This window comes from Echinops telfairi, unplaced genomic scaffold (assembly GCF_000313985.2).
Source record: "Echinops telfairi isolate 266 unplaced genomic scaffold, ASM31398v2 ScPeMD7_3533;HRSCAF=4204_0, whole genome shotgun sequence".
NCBI lineage: Eukaryota > Metazoa > Chordata > Mammalia > Afrosoricida > Tenrecidae > Echinops > Echinops telfairi.
The window spans coordinates 67088370-67115566 of NW_022107431.1; the positions used below are offsets into that span (position 1 = coordinate 67088370).

The 27197-nt window shown below is 37.1% G+C and overlaps 1 protein-coding gene across 2 annotated transcripts in view; it reads right to left on the minus strand.

Moving 5' to 3' along the window:
• Positions 1-907: 907 nt before the first annotated feature.
• Positions 908-27197, minus strand: part of MAP3K7 (mitogen-activated protein kinase kinase kinase 7) — an 80843-nt gene continuing 54553 nt past the window's right edge. For both annotated transcript variants that reach the window (XM_004710919.2, XM_004710918.2), the window contains 5 exons: positions 22026-22090; positions 10851-10956; positions 5586-5647; positions 4765-4880; positions 908-2625 (listed from right to left, as the gene is read on the minus strand). In XM_004710919.2, the coding sequence (XP_004710976.1) occupies positions 2445-2625; positions 4765-4880; positions 5586-5647; positions 10851-10956; positions 22026-22090 (530 nt within the window). In that variant the 3' untranslated portion in view covers positions 908-2444. The remainder of the gene's footprint in view (positions 2626-4764; positions 4881-5585; positions 5648-10850; positions 10957-22025; positions 22091-27197) is intronic.

Here is a 27197-nt window from a genome sequence, read left to right on the forward strand (position 1 = left end):
TTGGCGGTTCACTTGCATTTGACATCCAGGACAACTACAGCACTGAAAATCCTAAGGGATTTATTGTAAACACACAAGTAGTTCAGTCTTTTGCATTTGGTACCATTATGTAAAGCTGCTATTCCATTACCTCATCAGATGGTTTGATGAAGCGGATGCATATAACAACACATTCTCCCTTTAAGTGTGGGATGATCCAGGGAAAACATTAATGAATAGATCTAAAATCAGTAAATCTGCAATGCCAAGTCCTAATGAAAAAAGAAAGCCTTCGCTCTCTGAGTTTGGCTACCCCGTGCTCTGCCAGGAGACAGGCTGCAACGGACGAGGCTGGACACACAGACAAAGAAGCACAGACGGAGCCATGCTTTCCCTGGTCCACAGGCACTTTCTGCAAAGGTTCTTTTCTACTAACGCGTTGAGTCCACGAGTAGCTTCGGTTCGGGGAACAAATTATTGGGAATAATGCCCTCTTTTGATTTAGATGAAGGGACAGAAGGAATTTCGTTCCCAGAAGCTTTCTCCTACGGGTAGCCCCGGAGCTGTGAGCATCCAGGCACATGTACAATGACCTGGCCCCCACTGAAACACATAGGAAAACTCTGAGGGACATGCAATGTTTTGTAGTAACAAATGGGTGCTACTTTACAATGCACATGAAAACATATCATCACTGTATTCTTACGTTACAAATGCTTTAGTATCTCTGGACATGTTTAAATTTTTTTTACAGAAAGTTACACATATACACTAAGACAAATACTTGATAACTGGTATTACAAAGGAACCCTACTTAACTGTTCCAACTTACAATATAAATTCAGTTTAAGGACAGAATTTAGGAACAGAACTTGTCGTAACCCAGGGACTGCTTGTAATAGGTTGTGAAGAAGCTAAAAAGACACAGTTTAGTATAAACTGTCCTTTACCTTTATTGCTGTATACACAAAGAATACATTATAAAACTCAGTGGGAGGGGTAAAATAATGGAAGAAAAGGTTACCTGCTTTAGCATTTTGAAAAACAGCTTTGATCACTGCTTAGACCAACTTGCTTATGTGAAATAGAGCAGATCTACAAACAATCACAATTCTTAAGAATCACAGCAATTACGCTTCCATTTTTAATTTTCTCTTCATAAAACATTGCTATAAAAAATGAAGTCAATGACATCCTTATTTAAAAGACACCTTGTACTGGTATCAAAATGTGACTGATTTTAATGGCAACTGAAAAAATAGAGCTTCTATAGTCTATTATTTCAATGAATTTTTATTATCACTTTAAAGTTAGTTTCAAGTTGGTAGCAAAGTTAACTGTTAACAATATAAATACTCTTTATATGTGTTGAAATGCTCTCTTAAAAGAGTTGAAAGGCAACAGGCACTCTTAGAGAGCTTGCCAGAAAAACCAATTATCCCAGTATCTCGGGGAAGTGGGTATACTTGGTGAATTGACATTTACTTACTTCTTTCTTAACCTTTCAAGATCTGCCAGGTCTTTTCTTCGTTGTATTGTGAAGAGAAATTTAAAGTCCAAGTATTTCCCATGATTTCTCTTTAGTTTTAAAACTATATAGTAAAACAATCCAATAATCATTGCAGGAAGGAATGATTATACAGAATCATGTCCATTTGCTTTTTAATTTCATTTAAGAGCTTAATATTAGAGTCATAAAAGCTTTACAATTTCAACACACATCCACACAATCACAGAATTAAAAATCTTTACCTCTTAAAAAAGAGAGTTCCATTTTGTTCAATGTATCGTAATCCAATTGAAGTCTAATGAAAACATGTAAACCTGCTTTCCTTAAACAGAGCAGTCACCACGTGACTCTGCGCATTAATGGATGGAACAAAGCTCAGTGTTCATCCAAGGGTGCTGGCATCAAGACTCTCATTTTGAATTATCCCTACAGGTTCACTATTTCTGCAATGCACCACCAATGATTCTACTTTACAATACCCTGTCTTTAATGTGGTATAAACCACATTTCAGAAAACAAAAACATTATTGTTTTGAGATGAGATACATGAACAAAATCATTACAGAGGTTCTACCTCTAATGGGAAGAAGAAAAAGACAATGTTTGCAGCACATGGCAGCTAGTTTGACCCCCGTCACTGTACAATGAGCATGCATATACAGCCAGAGTTCCCTGCATGGGTTTTCACGTGAAGAACTGCTGCTGATTCAAGTCCCAGACGCCCTGATGTTATGCAACGAGACAGTTGAGTTGCATGTCCACCAGGAGAATAGAGAAATAAACGATGAATCACATGCAGCAAATAGAGGCAGATGGCATTCAGAACACGCCAAAAAAGCGAACACTCATGAACTGTCATTATAAGGGATATTGTTTCCTTGAAAAATAACAAAAAACAAAACAAAAAAAAACAAGTCTTTCTTTGCATATTTTAAAATTCAAGGGTCCCAGAGAATCATGAAGTGCCTTGTCGTTTTTGCTGCTGACTTCTGATGACTTCTAGTTGTTTTTTGCATTGCTGGTAATAAGTAGAAAGGCTTTTATTTTCATCTAAAAGCTTTTTATGTTCTTGTACCAGACGAGATGTATTTTGCTGGTCCTTTTCATCCTGGTCCAGTTCTGCAACTAGTTCTTGCCTAAAAACAAGTGTTACACAATAGAATTATTACACTTGATTGCATCTGAAAGTTGGACAAGGAATACCGGAGACCATAGTAGAATAGATGCATTCCAATTGTGGTGCTATAGACGCAAATGGAAAGTACCATGGAGTGCTAAAAGGACAAACTGACTTGTGTAGGAAGCAGTAAGGCTACAGTCCTCCTTGGAGGCAAGAATGGCAAGACTTCATCTTACACACTTTGGACATATTGCCAGGAGAGACTTGTCCCTGGAGAGGGACATCATGCTTGGTAAAGTGGAAGGGCAATGAAAAAGAGGAAGGCTTTTCACAAGATGAGCGGACAGTGTAACAGTGGTTTCAAGCACAGGAACAACTGTGAGGCAGTGCCGGACTGTGCAGTGGTTCGTTCTGTGGTGCACAAGGGTACTATGGGCTGTAGCTGACTAGATGGCGCCTAACAATAATGGAAAAATTCCCACCTTACTGATGATGAAAACTGGGACTATTGTGCATCTTAGTTACATTACTCATATCTACTTATGGAGTAAAATGGAAAATGTATCCACCCTCTAGCTGTGTTTCCCAAAGTGGAAGACAATTGTCCCCTCGGTAGGGAGGTGTTGGTACAACCAAGGAGCTGCAAAAGCAGATACCCAGACTTTATCCGAGATTATGGGTTACAGTAGAGCCAGGGGGTACTGAGTAATTTTTTTTCCTGAAAAGGGGGTGGTAGACCAAATAAGCTTGGACCCACAAGAGCTCTGGTTGTATGGTACTAACCACAAGCGTGGTTGTTCACACTCACCAGCCATTCTACAGTAGAAAGAGAAGGCTTTCTCCCTAAGGCAGTGGCATCCTGCCCTCCAGCGTTGTTATGAGTCAGAATCAACTCGATGGCAATGAATTTGGAGTTTTTTTAGTGTAACCATACAATTGTCACAATCCATCTAATAAGTAACTGTACTGACACAATTAATGTAACAGATTAAGTGGTATAATTGAAGGTTCAGAAATTGTCATTTGGTACCTCCTGTGATGCTGTGTGGAGGACAGGGGAGGATGAAGAGCTAGCATGTTCCCAAATGGAAGTCTCTTTCTTATTTTAAAAATAGAACAATTCAGAGAACCACCTTTAAATCAATGACATTTTGCCCAACCAGAATCATTTATAGAGTCGAAATCCAGATTCTTCCATATACTATGAATCCTTTCTTTTGGGGGGATATTAAGTATGAGCTCTTAAAGTGAGCATAAGGGATCCAACAAATGAAAAGTCTTCAAATAAGTTCTTAAAAGTTCTGATTTTAAACTGATTAAAACTGTCGTAATTTTCACATTCCTCCGTCCATTTTACCATTTGTTTTCCTCTACAATAAGACTCCTTATTGATTGATTAAAGTATGAAGAAATTAGTATAGGTAAAGAATATGAAATAAAAGGTATTAAAAAAAACAAGGGGAGTATTTTCCTAAGTCCCAGACAGTAGTGTTTTATCTTCTTTATTGCCTACCTTAAGGTAAGAAAGTTCAAATTATTTACATTGTTCTATCACTAAGTTGGTGATTTAAAAACAACAATAAATGACCACATATGGAAAGTGGTTTATAGTTCTTAAACGAGGGTGCATGGGAAGGGGGTGGTGGTGGATGTGTGTGAGACATGGGAAGTGGTTTCTAAAGCTCTTAGAACAAAGTATGTATGGGAACTCTCTAGGAAACGCTCAGAGGCAGGATGCAAAAATCCTCTAATAAAATAATTCTCTTCCAAACACACCTGGAAAGGCAATGCCTACAAAAATGTTTCCAAAGTAAAGAACAATGCATGATTAGTAAATAAAATCACTTAACCTACATCCACGTAAGTAATAAATCTAAACAACCTTTAAATTTAATATTCTGAGACCATACGAAACAGGATTATTCTTGAGCAGTTTTATTTCCCTTAGAATAATATAAAATCAAGAGTTGTGTTTGTGAAAACCAGGGTGTGTGTAAAACAAACATAAACAAATAAAACTTCCAGGTTGGAAATATACGTAATGACTAATTCTACAAATTGTAAAGCTTGTTTTCCTACCTTTAAGCAAAGGCATATTGCAAACTCTAAATGCCAATGTGTTTTTGTGTTCATTAAAAACAAACAAAACACTTACTTTCTCTGTAATAACAATGCAATTTCTGTTTGAACTTTCATATATTCTTGGGCCATTTTACAATGCTGTTCAAACACTGCCATAGATTCTTTGGAGTTTGGGCATGGTGCTAGAGGCTGAAAATAAAAACAGGAATGTTTGCACATAATTAAATCAAATTTCAATTATCTAGCTCAGAGTTAAGGCAGACTGGAATATATTTTTTGTAGCACTAAAGTAGTGATCTTTTAAAAATAAAGCATTAAACCAAGCCCTAGAACATCTCAGTGTCCTCTCGTCAGAGTTAACTCAGAACTTAAATTTACACTTGCTGTTTGAGTATTTCCGTTGTTACTGAGAATTGTAACAGCACTCTTGGCCTTTGGCGTTACGTTTCAGATTGCCAAATAATCTCTTACACCAAAAGATGTCAAATTTCCAGGTTGGAAATATATTTAAATGTAGTACATCTTACATCATATGAACTGAGGATATATCACAAAGTATACTAAATAGGACAGCGCTTATATGATGTAAGTTTATATTTTGAGGCACTAACATCAAAGGGTGAAAATGCTATGCTTAATCGATCACGAACAAAGATATGGCAGAGTACTTTAAGATGAATATTAAGATAAGAGCATATAATTTGGCCAATTTTAAATGTGACTCATCTATTTTAAAAGAAATCATTTACTTTCACTTGGCTTTAGAAAATTTCACAAGGCCAACTAAACGCATAAACGAATACGTAATGATGGAAAGGAACTTAATTGTCAGCTTTAAAGACGCACTTTCTAAGGAGGAAAAAACAAACATTCATTTAGGATGAACTCTTTTACCTGTAGTTGGTGATCCAGTGTAAGATAAGCCATTGGTATAGAGTTATCTGATCCATTCGTATCTGGAATTGCAGCACGTATTTTAGTTATTTTCTATCATAGTTTTAAACAAGAGGCAGGGAGCATGCATAAAATTTTGGTGTAATTTTTCTCAAGTCAACATGTACTATATAAAGTCATTTTAAATTCTGAAGATTAAACAGAGGACAGGCGATGATTCCTGTTGCCACCAAGTCAACTTCAGCTCCTGGTGACCCCACGTGTTCATAGAGAATTCCTGGCTCGAAACTGAATAGAATTTAATATATTAAAATGGGGTGGGAGATGGGGGCCAGGACACATTCTCTTTCATTGATTTTTTTCTTTTTAAAAAAAATCATTTTATTGGGGGCCCATACAACTCATCACAATCCATACATTCATCCATTGTGTCAAGCACATTTGGACACTCGTTACCATCATCATTCTAAAAACATTTGCTCTCCACTTCATTGAATTTTTTCAATGTACAGAGAGTCTACCATTACTCCTCCTCCACCCTGTGCTGCCCAATGAGAATCACTGCGGAGGATGAGGGCTGTTCCCGATTCAAGGATGTTACTTACGAGAACAGTGTGGACACAAATAAGGACTTGTTCAGAACACAGGTTCTCATTCAAATAAGCAGTCCATTTTATCCAACTCTTTGAACAGACAGCTTTGCAATATAAAAGAGGAAAGACTGCCGTCACAACCTTCAGCAGAAGCACAGGATGGCTTTTTGCTAACTGATGCGCATGTGGAAGCTGCTCTAGAAATGGACTGTGAAACGGTGTCGTCATAGAAACCAAAACCACTCCTGTTGTCAGCTCGCGGTGACCCCACGTGCTCGTAGGGTTTTCCTGGCTGTCATCTTTATGGAACTGGGCCACCAATTCTTTACTCCGTGAACAAATAGAATAAACCCACTGGCCGAGTTTAGTTGCTAACCTTTAGCACAAATTATTTGTGCCATCCAAGGACTTTTAAATAAATAGACCTTTTCTTTCAGAAGTAGTTGATTCCCCATTGTTAGTAGAGAAAACATGATTTCACTGTCTACGGCTTTCTCTGATAAGCAACTCCTCTAGGAAGTGGTATGGATAAAGGCATCCATTCAGTCTTTCAGAAAAGTAAGATGGCTCGAAAGCTCCACATCTTATTTGATACCCTGATACTCTACTGATACGGATAGTTTTAAAAAGTTGAAGAGAATGAGCTTGAGAATAACACCACAACGGAGCTAAGGCAGAACGAATGACAATGCATTAAGGAACACCACAAAGAGCTGACCTATCTTAAGCACTCAACTCGTGGTAGTACTGTTTATAATAACTGGAGAATTACGAAGAAGGGCGATTTTAAATAGTCAAGTTTGTATTTCAGATAGAAAAAAATACTGCTTAGGAGAGTCACAAAGTACTTATTAATACTATTAAAGCAGTCAGCTAACAAGCAGATAATTTTCGTTTTAATTTGATGAGTTCCCTGCAAATTTATTATTTTATTATAGAACACAGGGAGCTTAATTTTGAATGGGTCAGTCTTACCACTCTGTGGAACAATGGGCCATGCCTTAAAGACATTTCTATCTTTGGAAAGTACTAAGCACCGGAGAAACCCATTTTTATTCGTTTTTCTCCTGTAGCTCCCTCTACTGGGTCTAGGCATCTCTCTTACTATGCCTTTAGCTATAGGTCATTCTTTATTCTCATTATAGGTTGGGACCTATAGCATACTTTTTGAGCCCTGGTGGCACAGTGGTTAGTATTGTGCCACTAACCACCAGGTCAGAAGCTGAGACCCACTAGCTGCTCTTCAGGAGAAAGACGAGGCTTACCACACCTCTCTCCTCTATGAACATTATGGGTTAGAACTGGCTCGATGGCAGTGAGTAAAAGAGCACTTATTACCTGCTATGAGATTCATTGTTTTTATTTGAAATCATGCAAAAACTTCACCTTTAAAAACAAAAAAATACGAACAGCAACAAAAACCCAAATTAACGAGGTGTCTAATGGATGTTAAACTTCTTCCAGGATGTGTTAAAAAAAAAACTTTAACCTATTTCTTCTCAATACTTGTTCTATTGGAAATTATTAATCGTTTTCTTTGAACAGTAAATACTTGAATTTAGATGATTTCTATTAAAATTTGATTCAAAATCCATTTTTAAATGGTAAAAATTCATTTATGATATGGTTCAAAACAAAGACAATAGTATGTTGTCAGCACTTCAAATGAGGCCCAAGTTAAGACGGCCGGTTACTGGCATTCCGGGTCTGGAAAAGAAGGGTACCAGAGCAGAGCTGCAGGGAGTCGAGAGCACAGTCAGCAGAAAGAGCACAGCTAAGGCAGGCACTTCACGAAGGTTCACTTCATCCTCAGGGAACCTCATCTGTCACGTGCTAACTGATGTCATGGTCCGTCTAGACTGAGTTCTGCTAAGTTGGAAGACCAAAACACAACACAACACCAAACGCACTGCTGCCTAGGAGATTGTAACTCGTAGTGACTCTATAGGGCAGAATGGAACTTCCCAGGGGTGTGTTCCAAGGCAATATAAGTAGATCTTTACAGATGCAGACCACATTGTCTTCTCTTTTGGTTAGTTGGGGAGAGAGAGGAGACTTTCTACTCCCGTGAAGAGGCAGGAACTCACAGACCCACAAGGGCGGTTCTGGCCTGTCCCGTGAGGTCCCTATGAGCTGGAACTGACTCCACAGACTGCGTTTGGTGCTCAGTTGTCACCGAGCGTGTCATCAGTGTGTTGCCACGTCGGGGGAGATGCTGCTGTTGCTAGCGTGCTTCTGACTGTAGGGCGTGGGCAATAGAGCCGCGTGTTAGTGGCAAAAATGCTCTCCTCTCTATCACTCGGAGTGTCGACTCCTGTGATGAGTGCTGCGTATGTGCTCAGTGGTGAATGCCCTGGCCGGCCCTCATGGGCCGGGCTGTTCTAGGGGTGAAACTTAGGAATTTCTGTCACTACTAAATTTAAACTTATTAAAAATAGATAGTGCAACCCTGGCTAAATACAGTTCCATCTTACATGATACAGAGAAAAGCTAGTCAGTTAATATTTTAAATTAAATTATAAACTTGACTAAACCATGCCAAATATTTATAAATATACATAAGTGATACTTTAGTTTGGTTAAAAAAAAAAAAGCTGACTTCTGAATTTCAACTTAATTCCCACTATTAATAACATAGCTGATCTTAAGTAAAGTTCCAAATGGTTTAATTTTCCAAGGTTTAAGAGATCATCTTTCTCACATTTGACTTAACAACAACCAAAAACAGTTTCTATACAAGTATACTACTATTAAGGCATTCTTTTAAATGTTACAGAACATTTGTTTGCTACATGGCAGATCATTTTCTTTTGGTCTAAAATGAATCTATCCCGTTAATATATTCAATCTTAATACCAATATTGTGGCAAGTTATTATTCATGCTGGGGAGTTTTAATAATTAGAGTAGGCTTAATATCACACACTAAATAGCCCAGTGCCACATACAAGTACAGCTTTGCTAAGAGTCATTAAAAATGGTCACAGCAGTGTATTGGCAGGAAACTGCCAACAATTCAAGTCAGATGCAGAAGAGGATGTGGCACAAGGTACACCATCTGATGTCAGATGGATCTTTAATGAAAGCAGAGAAAACCAGAAAGATGTTTATGTGTTTGGTTTGGTTTTGCTTATGTGTTTTTATAGACTGTGTTAAGGCATTCTATTGTGGGATCATAACAAATTATGGATTACAACGTAAAGCGCAGAAATTCCAGAGCACTTGATTGGGTTCCTGTTGACCTTGTCCACAGACGAAAGGCAGCATTCGAACAGAACAAGGGGACACTGCAGTTTAAAATCAGGATAGATGTGGCAGAGTCACGTCCTCCACCATAACTACTCAATCTCTGTGCTGAGCAAATGACCTCAGAGGCTGACCGAGAAGAACATGGCATCCAGATTAGAGGAAGGCTTACCAGCCTTTGATGTGCAGATGACACAACCTTGCTTGCGCAAAGTGAGGAGGGCTTTGATCTCTCGGTATGAATCAAAACTTACCAACCTTCACAAGTAGACCAGGAAGAAATGATGCTAAATGGAGATAAGTCTGAAGTTGTCAAGTATTAATTTTGTTTGGATCCATAATCAATGCCCATGGAAGCAGCAGTTAAGATATTAAATGAGGTGTTCTATTGGGCAAATCTGATACAATAGATCTTTTTAAACTGTTAAAGAGCAAAGATGTCACTTTGAAGACAGAGGTGTTCCTGACCCAAGTCACAGTGTTTCATTTGCCTCACATGCCTGGAAAAGCTGGACAATAAATGAAGAACATAAAATGAAAAGGAAAAAAAAAAGATTGCTGCATTTGAATTTTGGTGGTGGGGAAGAATATGCTGACTAGACCAGCAGCGGTCAGAAGAATGCAGAGATATGTTTTGGAAGAAGCACAGCCAGAATACTCCTTAGAAGTTAGGATGGCAAGACTTTATTGGACATGGTTGCACATGTTCTCAGAAAGGTCTAGCCCGTGAAGTCTTAGTAGAGGTTTCATTAAAAAGAGAACTCTCAATGAGATGGCCTGACAAACGGGCTCAAATACAAGAACTAGCGAGGCTAGCACAGGGTGCGCCGGGCGGTGGGTAGTTTCTTAAGAAGTACAATGTGTTTGCTGAGCAAAAACTGACTCGAGGGCACATAACGATGACAACAGGTTTTTATGGTCTATTTGTTAGAATATTTCTATTACTGAGATGACTGTCATCTCTCAAAAATGATTCAGGGGACTCCACGGTCACTAAAGCACTTGATTCACTGGAGTCTTTGTGATGGCGGTGATACACATTTTTACTATTCTGGTGATTTTAGCATCACAGCAGTAATATTTGTTTACTACTATCTTCCAATAGGAGGATCATAGTGGGACAATCTCACATCGAATACAATGGTTCTTAACTGGAAAACAAACACAAATCCTACAACTATGATCTTGAAAATGCATGCTTAGCATCTTAGTATATGGGAAATAGTGCAAAAAAGCAAGTCAGTCTCTGTCTCAATATTCAAAATGGCATTTTAAAATTTATTGTTGAATATGTGATATTACTATGAAAATTTAAATTATTATATAGTACTTCCTTTATTAAGATTATAGCAGTGAAATGAGGAAATGAATGCAACTCTGTTGAATTCAGCTATTTTATCATTATAAGAAAGATATAAATGGATCACCTGTGGAATCATCAGGGGTCCATGGATGACTTCGAGTTGGCTTTTCTGAGGTTGGTCCTGAGGTAGTGATCATTCTGACACTAGGACTGGATGACCTACTGCTCACCTGGAAGAGTATAGGTGACAGGGGGAAAAGATATGATTACCCATTTTTAAAATCTTAAAGAGAAAATTTCTATTAAAAGGCAAAGGACAATGTACAACCAAATACTTCAAAAGATTTGATGTCTTGAAAATTTAGGGTCCCTATTTCATGAGAAATCCCAGCTAACTGACCTGTAAGTGCTCTGTTTTACTTCCTAGGTCATTGTGTAATGCATGGGGTCTTAAAAGATATCAAAGGCTCATCTAAGGCACAACTGGTTTCTATTGGCTCAGAATAACACAGGAGAAGTGACTCTGGAATAAGAAGAGAATATCGAATGTGTGGCTATTTCCATGAACAAATATCTCTTTTGCCATGAAACTAAAGACCTGGGCGGTGCAGGTCAGTACATTACTGAACATTTTAATTAAGGATTCCATAGAAGAATCTTGATCAAAAGGGGGGAGAAGACATAGAACACAGACTTTTACATTTTGATACTCTAGACTTTTTGGAGCCATGGATATTGGATGAACCACTGAAATTACTGCTCTGAGATTATCTTTAAACTTCAAGCCAAAGATATCCCCTGAAGTACTGTAGCCTTAAAACCAAACAAGAGTTAACTAGTGAGAAAGTCTTTTGGGAGCCTTATGCTCTTGTAAGAACTCTCTAGATGGGATCAAACTGACAACTAATCTTTGAAAGGCTAGATAGGAACCTTAAAGGTTGGTGAGCTTATGTTAGTAAGAGAGAAACAAATCCAAAAAGGAGGGGGTGAATGGTTGTACAACTCGACGAATGTCATTATCACTAAATCGTAGATGCAGAAACTGTTATGCTGCATACGTTCTCAACAATAAAATAAAAACTTGCGGGGAAATGAGGTTGCGGGAAGCAAAGGATAGACTTTCATTTCTAGCAAAAGAGGTCCAGAAACACTCTTGTGAAAGCAAACGGGCTTTCAAAAGTTTGGAGGAAAAATGGATTTGAAAGACAATGGAAATTTTCCATGGACTTTCTGAAGCACCCTCGTGTACACACACAAAGATAAATATATAATATATATAATTTATATATTTTATATATAATATATATAATAACTCGCACACAATGTCTCTTAGAAACTGATGAGTGTACAAGAAACTAGGAAATACTCAGATCAGAAACACAGAGGATCAGGAATCTATTAAGTGTTTAAGCTTCAACATTTAGGGGTTGAGCTTTTATTTTGAATGCTTGCTGCATGCAGATGAACATGAGATCGAGGCTTGAACCTTTGTAGACTAGGGAGTAAGACTAGAAAATACCACCAGCTCAGATCTAAGCCACAGGAAAAACTTCACTCATAGAGGGAAAGAGTGAACCGGGGTGAGGTGGGGTGGAATCTATGCTATAAAAGCAGACAAATAAATTTGGTGGTCTGATCTACAGTGAATACATTAAAAAAACTTTCCATTACTGATGAACAATACCACATAGGAAAAATGAGAGAAAACACAACAACCACCGTACTCCAATTCTAGAGAGGAAAAAAAAATAACACAAGTAGCTGGAGTGAAAGGAAAGCTCATCCACAAACGCATACTAGTAGACAGAAGATTTATGTCACTGGAAGAGAAGCTAGAGTGTGCTGACAATGGCTATTGCTGTTGGCGGGATAACACCTTTGGTGTAATTGGTGCTCTATCAAGCTTTCAAGAAAATGACATTCTCCATCTTATTTTACAAAAGAAGGGGAAAAAACCAAAAACACTTTGCAACTTGTATGGAAAAAAGAAAATCTGAATGGACAAAGACTGCCTAAGAAAGGTAAACTAACAGCCAACTTCACTTGTGAAAACAGATGCAAGAATTCTAAAAAGCACATTAGTAATTTGGAGCTGTAAAAAGCAGTATCTTATCAATGCAATTCACCCAAAGAGCTGAAGGGAAATAAGAAAAACTTCAAGAGATGCATTTAAAAATTGACAAAATTAAGCATCTATTTATTAAAAATGCATTTGGCAAAGTTAAATTCCATGTAAGAAAATTTCTTGATGAGCTGAAAAGTATTTGTGAACAATCTGGGAACAAGGCAGTGGACTGGCAAAAGGATGGATGTTAGGGAGGCCGGAAGGGGGAACACACAGCAATAAGCAATGATTCCTTCCGTAAGTTGGGTGGTGGGCTCATGAGTGTGCTTTTTATCAGGTTTCATTACATATCTCTTGCCTGTGCAAAATTCATGTATGAAAAGCTCTTGTAGGATGGATATTAGCTAAAATGGATTTTACAAGAATTTCTATTTTAAAAGCATCATTTTTCTAAAATGCTACTAAGTACCAAATAGGATACTAAAAAAAAAAAAAAAAGAGTATGTTATATAGAGTAAGACAACATATAATAAATTCATAAATCATTTGGTTTCAATATGCAAACACAGAAACACTTAAAGTGCAAGTGCAAAACTGAATAATACAAAACTAATGCTTTTATAGAACAAAAATAATCAACCACTAAGCCATCTCACTGAACCAGTATAACCTCTTGAAGATATGGGTTCAAGCCTCAGTTCTGTCACTTCTAATTATATGAACTTATGTAAGTGACTCAATCTCTCTGAGCTTTGGGTTGCTCACCTGTCGATTGTGGTGGAGAGGTAATAATAGTTAAAATCTCCAGTCTTGGAGGCAAGGCAGACCAGCATTTTCAGTCTCTGCTCTTCCACTTGTTAGCAATGTGGCTTTAGATAAGTTATTGAAGTTCTTAAGCCTCTGCCGTAAAAGGAGGGCAGTATTATCTACCTCATATGAAGTATGTGGAAGCTCTTTAAAGACACAGGACGACTGCTGTAGTACTTGCCAAATTCCCTTCCTAGTTCCAGTCTACATGCTTTTGTAAATGATTATCACGGACTAAATACCATTGTTATTTTTTTTTTTTTTTGCTTCTTTGAATTTCAATTGCGTTTATAGTCAGCCAGGCCCCATATAACCTTAAACCTGAATCCAAAATGCTTTTTACTCATACCACTCACTCTCAAAGCCCGTGATTCGTCAAATGCAGTAGAAGCTCCCAAGGGCAGAGACCATATGCACCTTTACAGTGCATTTCCTAAGATCTACAAACGTGTGGAATATACATTAACCATATAAAAAATACCTAGAGTAACATGGCACTCTGATGTAAGATTGATGCTGAAGCTTATTTACCTTTGGCATATAAGAAGAAAAGAACATACAGGGCAGAGGACCACTGGGGAAATCTGCTCTTATTTCAGGGATACTGTTAGTCTTGGTAAGGGTGGTATAGTGGGTTCCTCGCTGGGCTGCTAACCCCAGAGCAGCAGTCCCAGCCTACCCGCAGCTTCTCAGCGAAGAAAAGGCAGCAGTTCCCTGTCCCGCAGGCCTGCTACGAGTCAGAATGGACTCGACGGCGATGAACTGGGTTGGTTATTCTTGGCAAAGCAAGTACTATGAAGTAATCCCTGAGTGCTTTTAACCAGTTTTGGTTGACAGCAACTCTTGGTGACTTCAGTACATTCACTTGACCATAGTTTAAATTCTTATTCTAAATCAAGTGCAATTTTTCTTCAAAGAGGTAGCAGAAAAAATTCAAACAACTGCTTCCGGGTTTCTGGATCAGATTCATGCTATCCTAATATTTTTATTTCATCTGAAATGGGGGTGTGGTGTGTGTTTATGTGCTTGTGACGTGAGAAAAGCAGTTAGAAAAAAATTAAACAAGATAAAGAGCGCAACTAGGAAATAGGTTTACAAAATAAAAGGAGTTCTGTGTATCTTCTGAAAACATGCCATTCTATTCAAAATCATGCATAGCTAAACCTAATATAAATTATAATTATTAAGCGTCTATCTTTCCCAAGAGAATCCTCTGCCACCTAATTGTTTTTCTCCTTTCCAAGGCACTCTTAGGAAGCACCCTACGGACAATCACTTATTCTACCTGAGATTCGCTACAGCTTTGGGAGTGTTAGCTAAGATTTTCAATTCCAGCTTCAACGTTGATCTTTGTTTAAAGCTATAGAAATGCAATCACACGTGACATTAAAATTAACAAATAAAATAAGTCTTTTTTCTCACAAAGAGTGTTTAGCTCAATGAATGATACAATAAGCAAACATGAAAGATACAAAAATATTTAAAATTTGGCCCTAATGATATCATATTTTTTTAATATCGGGAAGACATGGTATTTACAAGAGGAACAGGTTAAAACATTCAACATTTTTTTCTACTATGATGAAGTGTTATACAGAGAAGCAGTTTTTAAAATCACCAGTAAAATTCTGATTGTCACAAGACTCTCAAACTATTAAAACCCACTTAGGTCACGCCTTCCTACACGGTAGTTACAATGATTTTATTCCACACAAGCTTAAGTTGAAGAGACACAGATAAAAAGGACTTACCACAGGACTGGATATGAAAAGTAGTCAAGAGGGTACAGAAGCACCACACACCAATTTAAAGCAGCAAAATACAACTAACCCAGATTTAAACCACAGGGGCAAGTTACCATTAGTGAGCATAAACCAGAATTGGATTTTGACCAGAACTTTATCCCCACATTTATAAAAAGGAATTAGGAGTTATTTTACAGACAAAAATAAGGCTCAGCTTTTTATGTCTCACCTGAAAGACAGGGGCAATATTTTCATAAGTCAAGAATTTATGGCTGGAGCTACCATTTAGATTAACATTTAAAAGCTATTAAAAACCTTCAGAAATCCTTTTTGCTGCTAAAATTAAACAAGCATAAAACAGCTTCAATGCTAATTTATGGTGATATTCTTCCTAAAACAATATTTGAAGCTATCTTTTTTAAAAGGGAAGAAGTTGGAAATAGGAATTTTACATGAGTACTTCTTCCATGATGACAACTGCATCAGATTTAAGTAACTCTAGGCATGACAGGTGTATCTAAAACATTCTAATTCAAAGGCATAGCCTACAACAACCCTGGTTCCACTATTTCTCTACACGAAAACTTTAGAATTTAATTATTCTTATGTTCTTCAAATGCTCAAATAGAAAGACAGACTAGGAGCCAGGAATTATTGAAACATAAGTTTCTGATTTAGAGCTTTAATAGGTTTATAGTAATGATGGTAAAAATTGAAAATAGTAACACAATAAACCACACCCATTAAACAACAATATGTAACAATACACATCCCAATATATTAAAGGTCTTAAGCAAATATTTTCCATGATTCCTGAGAAATGTTTTTCTATGATATAAAAAAATAGAATGAATTGGGTCTCTATCTTTCCAAGTGCCATTTTCCTTTATTTCTGGATAGTAATACACTAGTTTCTCAAAACCAAAATCCAAACTCATGGCCATCGCGTCGCTGCTGACTCAAGCAACCCCATGGGATAGTATAAAACTGCCCCTGTGAGTTTCTGAGACTGTTACTGGTTATGGGAGTAGAAAGCCCCGCCTTTCTCCCACCGCCCAGCTCATAATCAACACACCACACAAGAACATTTTGCAGAACATTATTTACAAAAAAACCCCAAAACCCAAACAATTGCAGCAGCACACCAACAGAACAGCAAGGAATTTAGGTTAAGAAGATACTGAATAAAAAAATATCATTTCTGGTATTAGACGGATCTTGGCTGAAAGCGAAGAATCTGAGAACGATGTTCATGTGTGCTTCATTGACTGCAAAGGTATTTGATTATAGCTAACACTGAGAATAATGGGAATTCTAGAATACTTGACTGTGCTTACATGTAACCTGCACATGGACCAGGAGGCAGTTGTTAAAATAGACAAAAGAATACTACCCAAGGTTTAGAATGAGTAAAAGTACGTGTCAGGGTGTCATCTCACCACACACTGAATGAGTATGTTGAACGAATACTCTGAACATGGCATTCGGATTAGAAAACTCAATGGCCATCTTTGATATGCAGATGCCGCAGCAACCCTGCTTGCTGAAAGCAAAGACTTGCAGCACTTAGTGATGAAGATAAAAGATTACAGCCGTCTGTATTAATTACAGCTCAACATAAAGACAAGTTCTCACAAACACCAGTGAATACCATCATGATCAACAACTAAAAGATTGGCATTTTTATGGGTTCCATTTTACATAGATCCACCATCAATGCTCATGGAACCAACAATCAAGAAATCAAAAAACATAACACAGGCAGCAATCTTAACATGTTAAAACGAAGGGCACCTTGAAGGTTAAGGTGCCCCTGACGCAAGTTATGGTCTTTTCAATCAGGTCACGTGCACATGCAAGGTGGACAAAGAATAAAGCCGACTGAGGAAGAAAGGATGCATTTGAAACAAGGGATATGGACTCTGCTGTGGACTGCCAGCAGTGAACATCTGCCACCTGTGAAGATGTACAGCTAAACCACGCTCCTCAGAAGTGACTCTAATGAGATTTTATGTATTTGGGGCACGCTATCAGGAGGGACATAATACTTGTAGAGAATCGGGGGGGAAAAGGCCCTCCTGGCGATGGGCTGACTCAGTAACTACATCAATGGGTTCGAACAGAGCAACAATTATGAGGACGGGCAAAATCAGGGCCTGCTTCATTCTCTGGCTGTGAGCTGGAGCCAATTTAGTAGCACCACCACCAACAGCAAGCCATTCACTGTGAGAAAGAAGGAGGCAATGGAACCCTGGGAAGCATCCCATGTGGAGGCAGGCATACAGCTTGCAGTAAGCACCCACAGATGTGTTTGGTACTTTCACCGCTCAGAATCACCTTGAGAGGTGAGTATAATGGCTTTCAATTGTAGATAAGATTTCTGATATTCAGGGCATTAAGAAAGAAATTTGTATAAAAGCACACCTTTGACTAGAAAAGTAGATTCTAAAGTTCATTTAGAAATGTAGTACGTCCAATTCTCTAAAAATAATCATAATTGTATCATGTTGTCGTTCTGCTTTTCACCAACTGCAGCATCTTCCAGAAGAAATGTTTTAAAATAGGCCCATATTTGTTGCAATTCCAGAAAGTATTCAGCCCTGCACAAGACTATGTCATTTCAGTGAGCAGTTTTCTTCTGTACACAAGGAGCCCCCTAGCCAGAATCAACTAGACGGCAGCTAAGGACACACACAGTTTGAATGCTTTGGAAGTCGACAGAGCTCGGTTCAAAACCTGGTTTTAACAATTATGGCAGTGTATGAGACGTAAAAGACTTGGGTAAGCTCCTCTTATCCTCACTTTACTTATCTGCAAAATGAGCAAAAATAAAAATACCAGATTTACCCCTCTCGGGGATGAACAACGGAAAAGTGAGTGAGGGGCGATGGAGGATGATGTAAGATATGAAAATAATCTATAACTTATCAAAGGTTTAAGAGGGAGGGTGGGTGGGGGGAGGAAAGGGGAAGAAATGGGGAGCTGATTTCAGGGGCTCAAGCGAGAAGAGAATGCTTTGAAAATGATGATGGCGGCACATGTGCAAATGTGCTTGACACACTGGAAGAATGTATGGATTGTGATGAGATGTAAGAGCCCCAATAAAAGTAAGAATAATAAAATATATATACATATATATACACACAAAACTTAAATAATGTACATGAAAGGCTGGCACAGCACACAACTGACACACAATGCATTGGTATTAATATTTCTTAAGCCCATTGATCTGGGTTTAAGTCTTCTCTGCTTACAAAAGTTCTTGTATGACTGGGGCTTCAAGGTTTCCAGTCAAAGTCCATCAAGAATACACCATTGGTGGAATGAGCTGGGTCTATTATCCATTGCAGCAAAGGAGAACGTCCATCAGGAGATGGGGGATGTCTCAGTAAGAAGGATTTGGGCTTTTGGAGAAAGTAGAAGCATGCAAGGGCTTGCTTTCACTCGGTATTATCAGAAACCACAAGCAATTCTATAAGGAAGGCAGACTAGAGTAAATATACAGCTGTAATTGGGAAGCAGCAGCAACCACTCTTATTAATTGGGGCAGATTGATGGTTGGTATTTTCTGGTGGGACAGTGACCTTGTTTTCATGTGTGCTTGGACATTATGAAATGGTCATGTTTGTCTCAGGGTAACCCTGTCAGAGCTTGGTGTGCTGTGAGGTGGCTTACGTATATACTGGTGTATAAGCTGAGTTTTTCAGCACATTTTCTGTGCCAGAAAGAGCTGAGGACTTATCTAGCTACTACCACAGCAGATTTCACAAGGATCTATACCTTCAAACTTGGAAAACCCTTATTGTCTGATTTTCATGAGTAAAAAGATTTAATGATTATTTACCATGACATTTTCAGAGGAATTAAGATTCATGTATTCTACCATCAACCCCAAGTGAAATTAGGCACTTTAATATTAAAGACTAGATTAATTTTTAAAATACACTATATAATAGTAACATATCATCTGTTTTAATGCAGTTTCTGTGATGAAATCCGGTGCCTCGGCTGATAGTTGGGTCGGTTTATACTCGAGTATAGACGGGATGTCCAGTAGAAGGACAGCACAGCTAACTGTGAGTGACTGGCCGGCTTCTAACACTGACACCGGAACACCAGTTTCTTCAAAGTCTCTAGAAGCCAGGTCCCTTATGAGAGCTCAAAAGTAGCCCCCAAATTATTTACATATTGAAAAAAAGTCATGTTTAAAAGTGAGTTCGCTGCATATTGTGAGAATACAATCTTTTACACATGTACCTTCTCACAACTTTTAACTAAGAATCTTGCTTTGTTCAAAATTCCTCTTAATAGGGGCAATAATACAAAACCACCAATTAAAATCCACTTTCAGATGGTGAGTCCATGTGGTTTTACGTGACACTGTCTTGAGTCGGGAGTAAAAGTCACAACAGCCCTACATTGTGTGACAGCTGTGTGCAGTGCCGGCTTTCATGTACGTTATTTACATCTTAACAGTAAACATTTGGTATTTTTTAATTTTCCTCATTTGCCAGATAAGCAAGGTGAGGACTAGAGAAACTTGCCCAAGTCTCTCACAGCCTCTGCTTCTATGTTACGCCCTCTTTACGAGTTAAGTTCTTTCTCTCCCTTTGAAGATCGTGTTGGGTGGGTCAAATTCTTTTCTTGACACTCACTTTCCATTTCTGTGCCAGAAAGAGCTGAGGACTTATCTAGCTACTACCCCAGCAGATTTCACAAGGATCTACACCTTCAAACTTGGAAAACCCTTATTGTCTGATTTTCATGAGTAAAAAGATTTAATGATTATTTACCCTGACATTTTCAGAGGAATTAAGATTCATGTATTCTACCATCAATCCCAAGTGAAATTAGGCACTTTAATCTTAAAGACTAGATTAATTTTTAAAATACACTATATAATAGTAACATATCATCTGTTTTAGAACACATTTTACTTCCATACTATTCCCCTGGTTCCAATTACGAAAATTCTGTCAAACAGACTCTCCCCCTAACCAGAGTTTGCCTCCGTTCCCCTGTTTGACAACTAGAAGGCACTGCAACTTAAAACGGATATCAACTATAGGGCAAGCAATACAAAACTTAGAGGAAACCAGTAAGGCTTGGAGTGGAGATCGGAGTTAAATTACAGTTTATTCTACATTATAGAGAAAAGTACTGTACCAGCAGATATTTCAGAAGTGTCAGAGGGCAAGCCTCTCATTCCTGCTCAAAGAGAGAACTTCGCTAATGGCTCTCATAACTGGAGTATCAATGGCGATAATAAACAGAGTTTAAAAGGCTGAGCTCATCAAGCCTCTAAGGAATCAAAGCAAATGCCAGATGTCAAACTATTTATTACTAAATGGGCTGATTAAATCTTAAAGTATTTGAGGAGGAAAATGGAAAACTTCAGCCAAAAGTTCTGGGATGCACAAAAACCAGACATTTTGACTAGCCAGGTGAAATGGAGGTTCGGAGTCACTAAAATGTTACAAAATGTATAAATTGATGTATGTATGTTTGTGTGAATAGGCTCTATGCATTGCAAAATAAAAATATTTCTAGATATTAGTGAAGCTCAAAGGTATTTACAATTTGTTTATCAGATGGTTTTTGCTAAAGTTAATTAATTACTATAAAGAGCTTCCAAAATTAAACAGATGACTTTAAAGGTTCTCAAAATTTTATTAATGACTACATAAGAATTTTGCAATTTACAGTATGTTATAAAAATGAGATAATAAAAAAACTTTCTAGAATGAAAAAACTAATATATGTTAGCATAAATGAATTAGCTTGTAATATATACTAAAACTTTTGGTTACTATGAGTGATGATGTATTTCTATTACTTTAGATGCATGCTATACTCATAAAACATTTCAGCACAAACGAGAAAAAAAAATACAAACATCCCTCAATATTAGTCCTTATTCACGTTATTGAATATACATAAACTAAATATGTATCATGTTAATTAACTTGAATAAAAAACAAAAAGCAATCGTTAGATTTATTTAACTGGCTGGGTAAAACTACTGAATTCCAGGATTTGATTTAAATTATTACAGCATTGTCTGGATAAACTACAAAGAAGCAGGAATAAAGATGTAATGAGAGCTAAGAATCTCCAGAATTAAAGAATAGAAATCCTACCACGTAGAATAGAAGTCTTTCTAGAGCTTATCCATTGCTTAGTACATAATGTCTTGAGGATATTTCACAATATATCATTCTAATGATATACCAAATTAAAAGATCTTTAGTTCTCCAGGTATAAGTCAATGCACCATGTGACCGACCCAAAAGGGAGAGGCATCTTATTGAAGTAGTATTTATTCCCTCACTAGTGAAAAGGTGATAGCAAAATGACCAAGTAATAAATTTCAAATTTGAAAACTCCCTTAATAGAACATATAAAAACCATATAGTATACATAAAACACTGCTGAAGAATTTACTTTCCCAGTTTGATCAGTTTACCTTCACAAATTACCCTTCCTGCCAAATTCTTAAGAGTATCTATAGTTTTCCCCTCAGTATTTAAGTTCCAGTGTCAATGAATTCTCTATCAGAATTTTAGTTCAAAGTTATTGCAACTCAGAAAACAACCTTTGCAGAGCGCACTGTAGCTACTTCTTCATTTCCACCTATTGTTACTCTTCAAAGAAAGAGGAGTTGGACGCCGAGTCTTACCTGACCAGGTTCTGTTCCAGTAACAGTCAAGTCTTGGATGGATCTACGTCTGGGTTGTCCGTTGCCTTAAAGATAAATAAGTAAACAAAATGTAAAAGAGGATAGAAACCTACAGAAACAGACAAGAAGACCATCACTGCTACAGTAAAGAGGGTGAGATTTGTTGCTCCTTGGATCTACACAAACTGTTTGTAAGGAGAAAGATTTTAATGAGTTTGTTGTAATAGAGAATGAGGAAGATGTAAGGAAAGAGACAGCTGCAATTTTTTAACTCAAAAGTTACCAGCTATAATAAAGTATGACCTGACAGAATAACCACTCCTACCACACAAATAGCTGCCACACTTTCCTCCACGTGTTTAACCAGAGGAGCGCCTGGGGACTCTAGGGCTGATGACGGCATCTATTTCAAGGGCCTTACGTTGCAGCAAGCCAGCCAACAGGTTGTAAGACATCACTGACTAATACGCAGTACCTTGCTCACTTCAGGGCCTAAAGATGTTTAGGCTTAAATGTGTTATACCCAATCAAAACTCTCTATCATTAGTCGTCCGTATCTAGTAATTTATTATTTGTGAACAATAACTAAATTTCCTACTGGAGAAAAAGAATTCTCATTCCTTTCTCAAATATATAGCTTGTAGAAATGAGCTATCATGATAACCTGGTTTAGAAATTTCTTTGCTACTGGATAATCTAATTTAAAACTCAATTTTATGAAAGAATTCTACAGCAAAGTGAAGTAAGCAGTAGTTTCACTCAGCACTTTCATTTGGGAATCGACTGTTTCTCCAGTCTCTTCAAAGAGGGATCAGCTATCCAAAAGGAAACACCAAGATACGACGACTAACGGCTGCCACAATGCTCAAACTTTCTATGACTTTGACAGCTTTAATATGTGATTTCTCTGCTAGTGGAACACAATCTGAACATACATTCTAACAGCTGTGACACAATTAGCAGACAAAACTCATCATTAGACTTTTCTACTTCCACAATATACCATCTTATGCTAAACCAATCTGTAAAACATTATCTTAATTCATGTAACCCATCAGGATTTTAAACATAAACTAAAAGGACCTTACAGTACAGTAAAAATGCTTGATGCAATGCTGTTGCTAATTGCCAGTGTGTGCAATGAATTAAAAATCAAATACATAGCCACCCTTAAAAGTGTAAGGCATTCTCATTCATTTCTATTTTAGGCTGTTTGGGAATTCTTTACATAGTTTGCACTCAAGTTTACTTCACATTGCATTCTATTCCCCCAAATTCCAACTTCCTTATTACAAATAAACATAACAATACACTGCATATCTATTGAACAGTATTTTTGTTAATACCTTTATTTCAATTTTTTTAAAGCAACAGTCACTAATACCTTTAACTAGTTCTATCTCCCGAGGTCAAAATGTATCACCATCACCACGACTAATGAGCAATTTTGGGCACATTTTATTCAACAAGCTCATTCCAAAAGTAGCTTAGCTGAGACAGGCTTATAGAAGTATCTGGAATCCTCTTTTCAGTTTGGCAACATTTGTGAATCTGAGGGACCACTCAGCACATGTGTCTATGAAACATTACACATCAGCATTGCAGTAACAACAAGAGCAAACTCAAATAAAAGCGGGGGAAGGGAAATGCTTAAGAAAGTACGTTAAAGAAGTGACACTTAACAAATGCCATAAAATGGGAAATTGTCAAGGTACAGTGTGAGTCACAGCAAGCATTAGGCAGTGTTTAATTAACATACCCACAGCAGAAACCATCTGGCAAACAGTTCAGACAAAGCAAAAAAGTATAATTAACGAATACTTGTTGCTCCAATATTAAATTTTAAGTCATAATTCAGAAATGTGAAAATATACATGGATGTGTATATACCTATAGACACATACATATATATCATATATATCTATCTCCTAATACTGCAAATGAAAACTGTTGGGTGAGTTCCCAGTGGACTTGGAGTAATTCTGGATTAAAAAAAAAAGGAATACTAATTTAGAAATTTAGTTGGTTTACATTTTTGCATGATCCTTTGAGATGCACATACCTTTATTACACATGGTATAGAGCACAAAACAAGGGGCCAGATCATGTGAACAGATAGATGCCTAATGAAGGAATCCGAAACCTGTAAACGATGTCCTAAGTATTTAATTCTGCAGTGAATTTTGAACCTTCCCTGACTTACCATAGAAAACAAATGGACATACTTTAGAACAACTTTTCTAGGTTAGAATAAAAAGAAGACAACACACCTTCAGCTCATTTCTCTCATAAAGAAAGTGGGGTCAGAAGAGCAGATCATGGATCACTTTACTCCATCTGAGCTGGCACACAACGCACATCATCACAAAAGTCTCCCCGAAGCTAAGCTACCAAACAATCACTGCCGGGCTTCTCTTTCCAGTTTAAAGAATGACTCTTCTTTTTCTATTCATCAATCTTACTGAACAGTGTTTTCTTTTTCATGTAAAATGCAACACACCACTTTCCTGAAAAAGCTCTTCTCCAAAACACTGGACATTGTGAGACGGGAATTTTGAATATCAAAATATTTGCTGGACACTTTTCTTTTCAGCCAAAATAGGACTTAAAGATCTGTACAGTATAATACACAACAGAAATTTTCAGTATACTTTTGTTTCATCATAACCTAACGGTCTTATTCTAAAATGTATCTTCTAATTTAGCTTGCTACAAATTGCCTTTCTTTTACTAATTTCAAGGAATCCTGGCACTTTCCTTACAAAAGTCTTTCAAGTGGCATTTTCTTATCCTATTTTTAAAAAGCAATGCTTCATTCTAATAAATCCGCTCTACTGGATTTTATCTTACTGTCTGATGCATCTAAACGAATGTTTAGAAACTTTAGTATTTGACGATTCTTAGGCCAAACCTAGAAAGGGTCGAAAAGCAAAATAGTGCCTAAATGACCTAACCAGTATCTCTGTCCACAGTTGACCAGCATTCTGCAAAGGCCTCCGCTCCGCTTTCTATGCAATATCATGCAATATTTGAAACAAAGGGGGCTAACTCACTGATATTTTTTTATCTAATGGTCTATTTATCTTCTGTTAAATGGCTCCATATACTACTTAGCTGCTTCTTAGACACTTAGCTCTAAGTGCCCATAAAAAGTATTTACTAAATTTCCCAAAGTTTAGAAATCTAAACCAAAATGAAATCCACTGCCATCAAGTCAATTCTGATTCTTGGTAACTCTAGAGTGCCCCCATGGGTTTCTGACACTAAACTCTATGTGAAATAAATTCAAAATTGCTAGTAATGATTTTATAATAGCATTTATAAAAACTTTAAATAAACATTCTACAAAACTTTTCAATTTGGTTAATTTTCCTGAAATATCTTTTATCACAATTGCAGTATGGATATTATATTTGGAAGGATTCACTGTTGCCAATCACAATTTGGAAATTCATTTTATAGAGAAACCAACCTAGTACAAACTATGTACAATGAATTTTATATTAGAGTGGGAAGAAGTGCAGGAGACTAATGCTTCAAATAAACCTTTTATAAATAATATATATATATAAGATGGAGCACTTCTTTTCCAATGGAGTTTAAAATGCATTATAGTCACACATGATTTCCTTAAGTGCTAAAACTACTCACACCAGGACTCGAGAGACAGTTTTCTGAGCTGCCTTAATTATCAATGCTAGAATCATGCACAAAATTCACTTTAACTACTCAGTTACTTACTAGATGTTTTAAGCTAGAAAAAGCCATTACTTGTTTTTTTTTGTTGCTATCACTTTTTAAGTATTTTCCCTTTTCATCTCTTACTTTGGGACTTTTAAAAGAAATGTAAAAAGTTAAGTTATTCTTCTAGCACTAGATCAGTTTTTAGGAAAAGAATATATGATATAGTTTGGGTTATACAATGTCTGTTACTTGCATACTTGAGAAGAAGGCAGGGATGAAGGCAGACTCTTGGGAGCTTGAATAGTACCAAAAACAAAATATGAAGACGGTCAGGAATCTCTAAATAAGCAACCACATAAAGAACAATCTATTCTTGCAGCCTTTATTAAAGTCAGAAACCTCTAAGCATCTCAATAATTTTTGAAGAATGAATTTATAAATACTTATCAACCATCCCCCAGTCCTTTGAAAAAGTCATTAACATTAAAATGTACTAGCTAAAAAGGAAACAATTACTTTTGAAATTTCAAATTTTAATGGGAAATATTTCCTTTTCTCAAAATCCATTCCAATTTATCAACTTACAATAATGTTCAATATGCAAATATGTTAGACAGTGGTAGGTAAAATGACTTAAATCCTGAGTGCTTAGGCAGCACAAGGACACTTGGCAGAATCTTCTGCACAAATCAAGTTATCAGTGCCTGGTAATGAGCCAGATTGATCTACAGCTCATTCTTTTAGGGACGGTAAAAGGGAAGTATAAGACAGAAGGTTTTTCACATCTGAGACAAGGATCTAGAAAAGGTATACAGCTCTGTTTTTCATTTGACCTAAGAAATACTAATTGATGAGTAGTGCTGTTAGCCATGGGTTGCATCTTCATTTGGTTGATGGCACAGTAACAATAGTATTAGATTCGGGTCTTTGCACTGCTAACCCAGGACTGACAGGGTAAGACAGTTCAGTTTTTAAAAAGTGTGCAAGAAAAAAGAAAATCCTTACAATAGAGTATATTTGTGTGTGTTTTATTTGAAAACACTTTAAATTATGAAAGCTAAAAAATAACAAACAAGCATTTTAGAAAAGGTGTATTTGTACTTTGCCAATAAGTACACACAAACATTTCTGAGACATATAAAAGAATAACCTATTAAGGGACAAATGGATTTAGAAACTGTGATACATATGTACAATGAAATACTATGCAACAATAAAGAATGATGAACCTCCTAAACATCTCACAACATGGATGAAATTAATGAGTGAAAATGTGAGTAAAATAATAACAAAAGGGCAAATATTGTGCAAAATCACTATTATAAAAAGCCAAGAATAGATTCACATACAGAAAGACACATTTTTGATGGTTACCAGGAAATAAAGAGGGAGGCAGGGAAAAGTACTAACTGGAGAGTAGACTGGACAGTTGATAGGAGCTAATTCTGGTGAAGGGAAAGGCAACACACAATATGGGGCAAGTCAGTA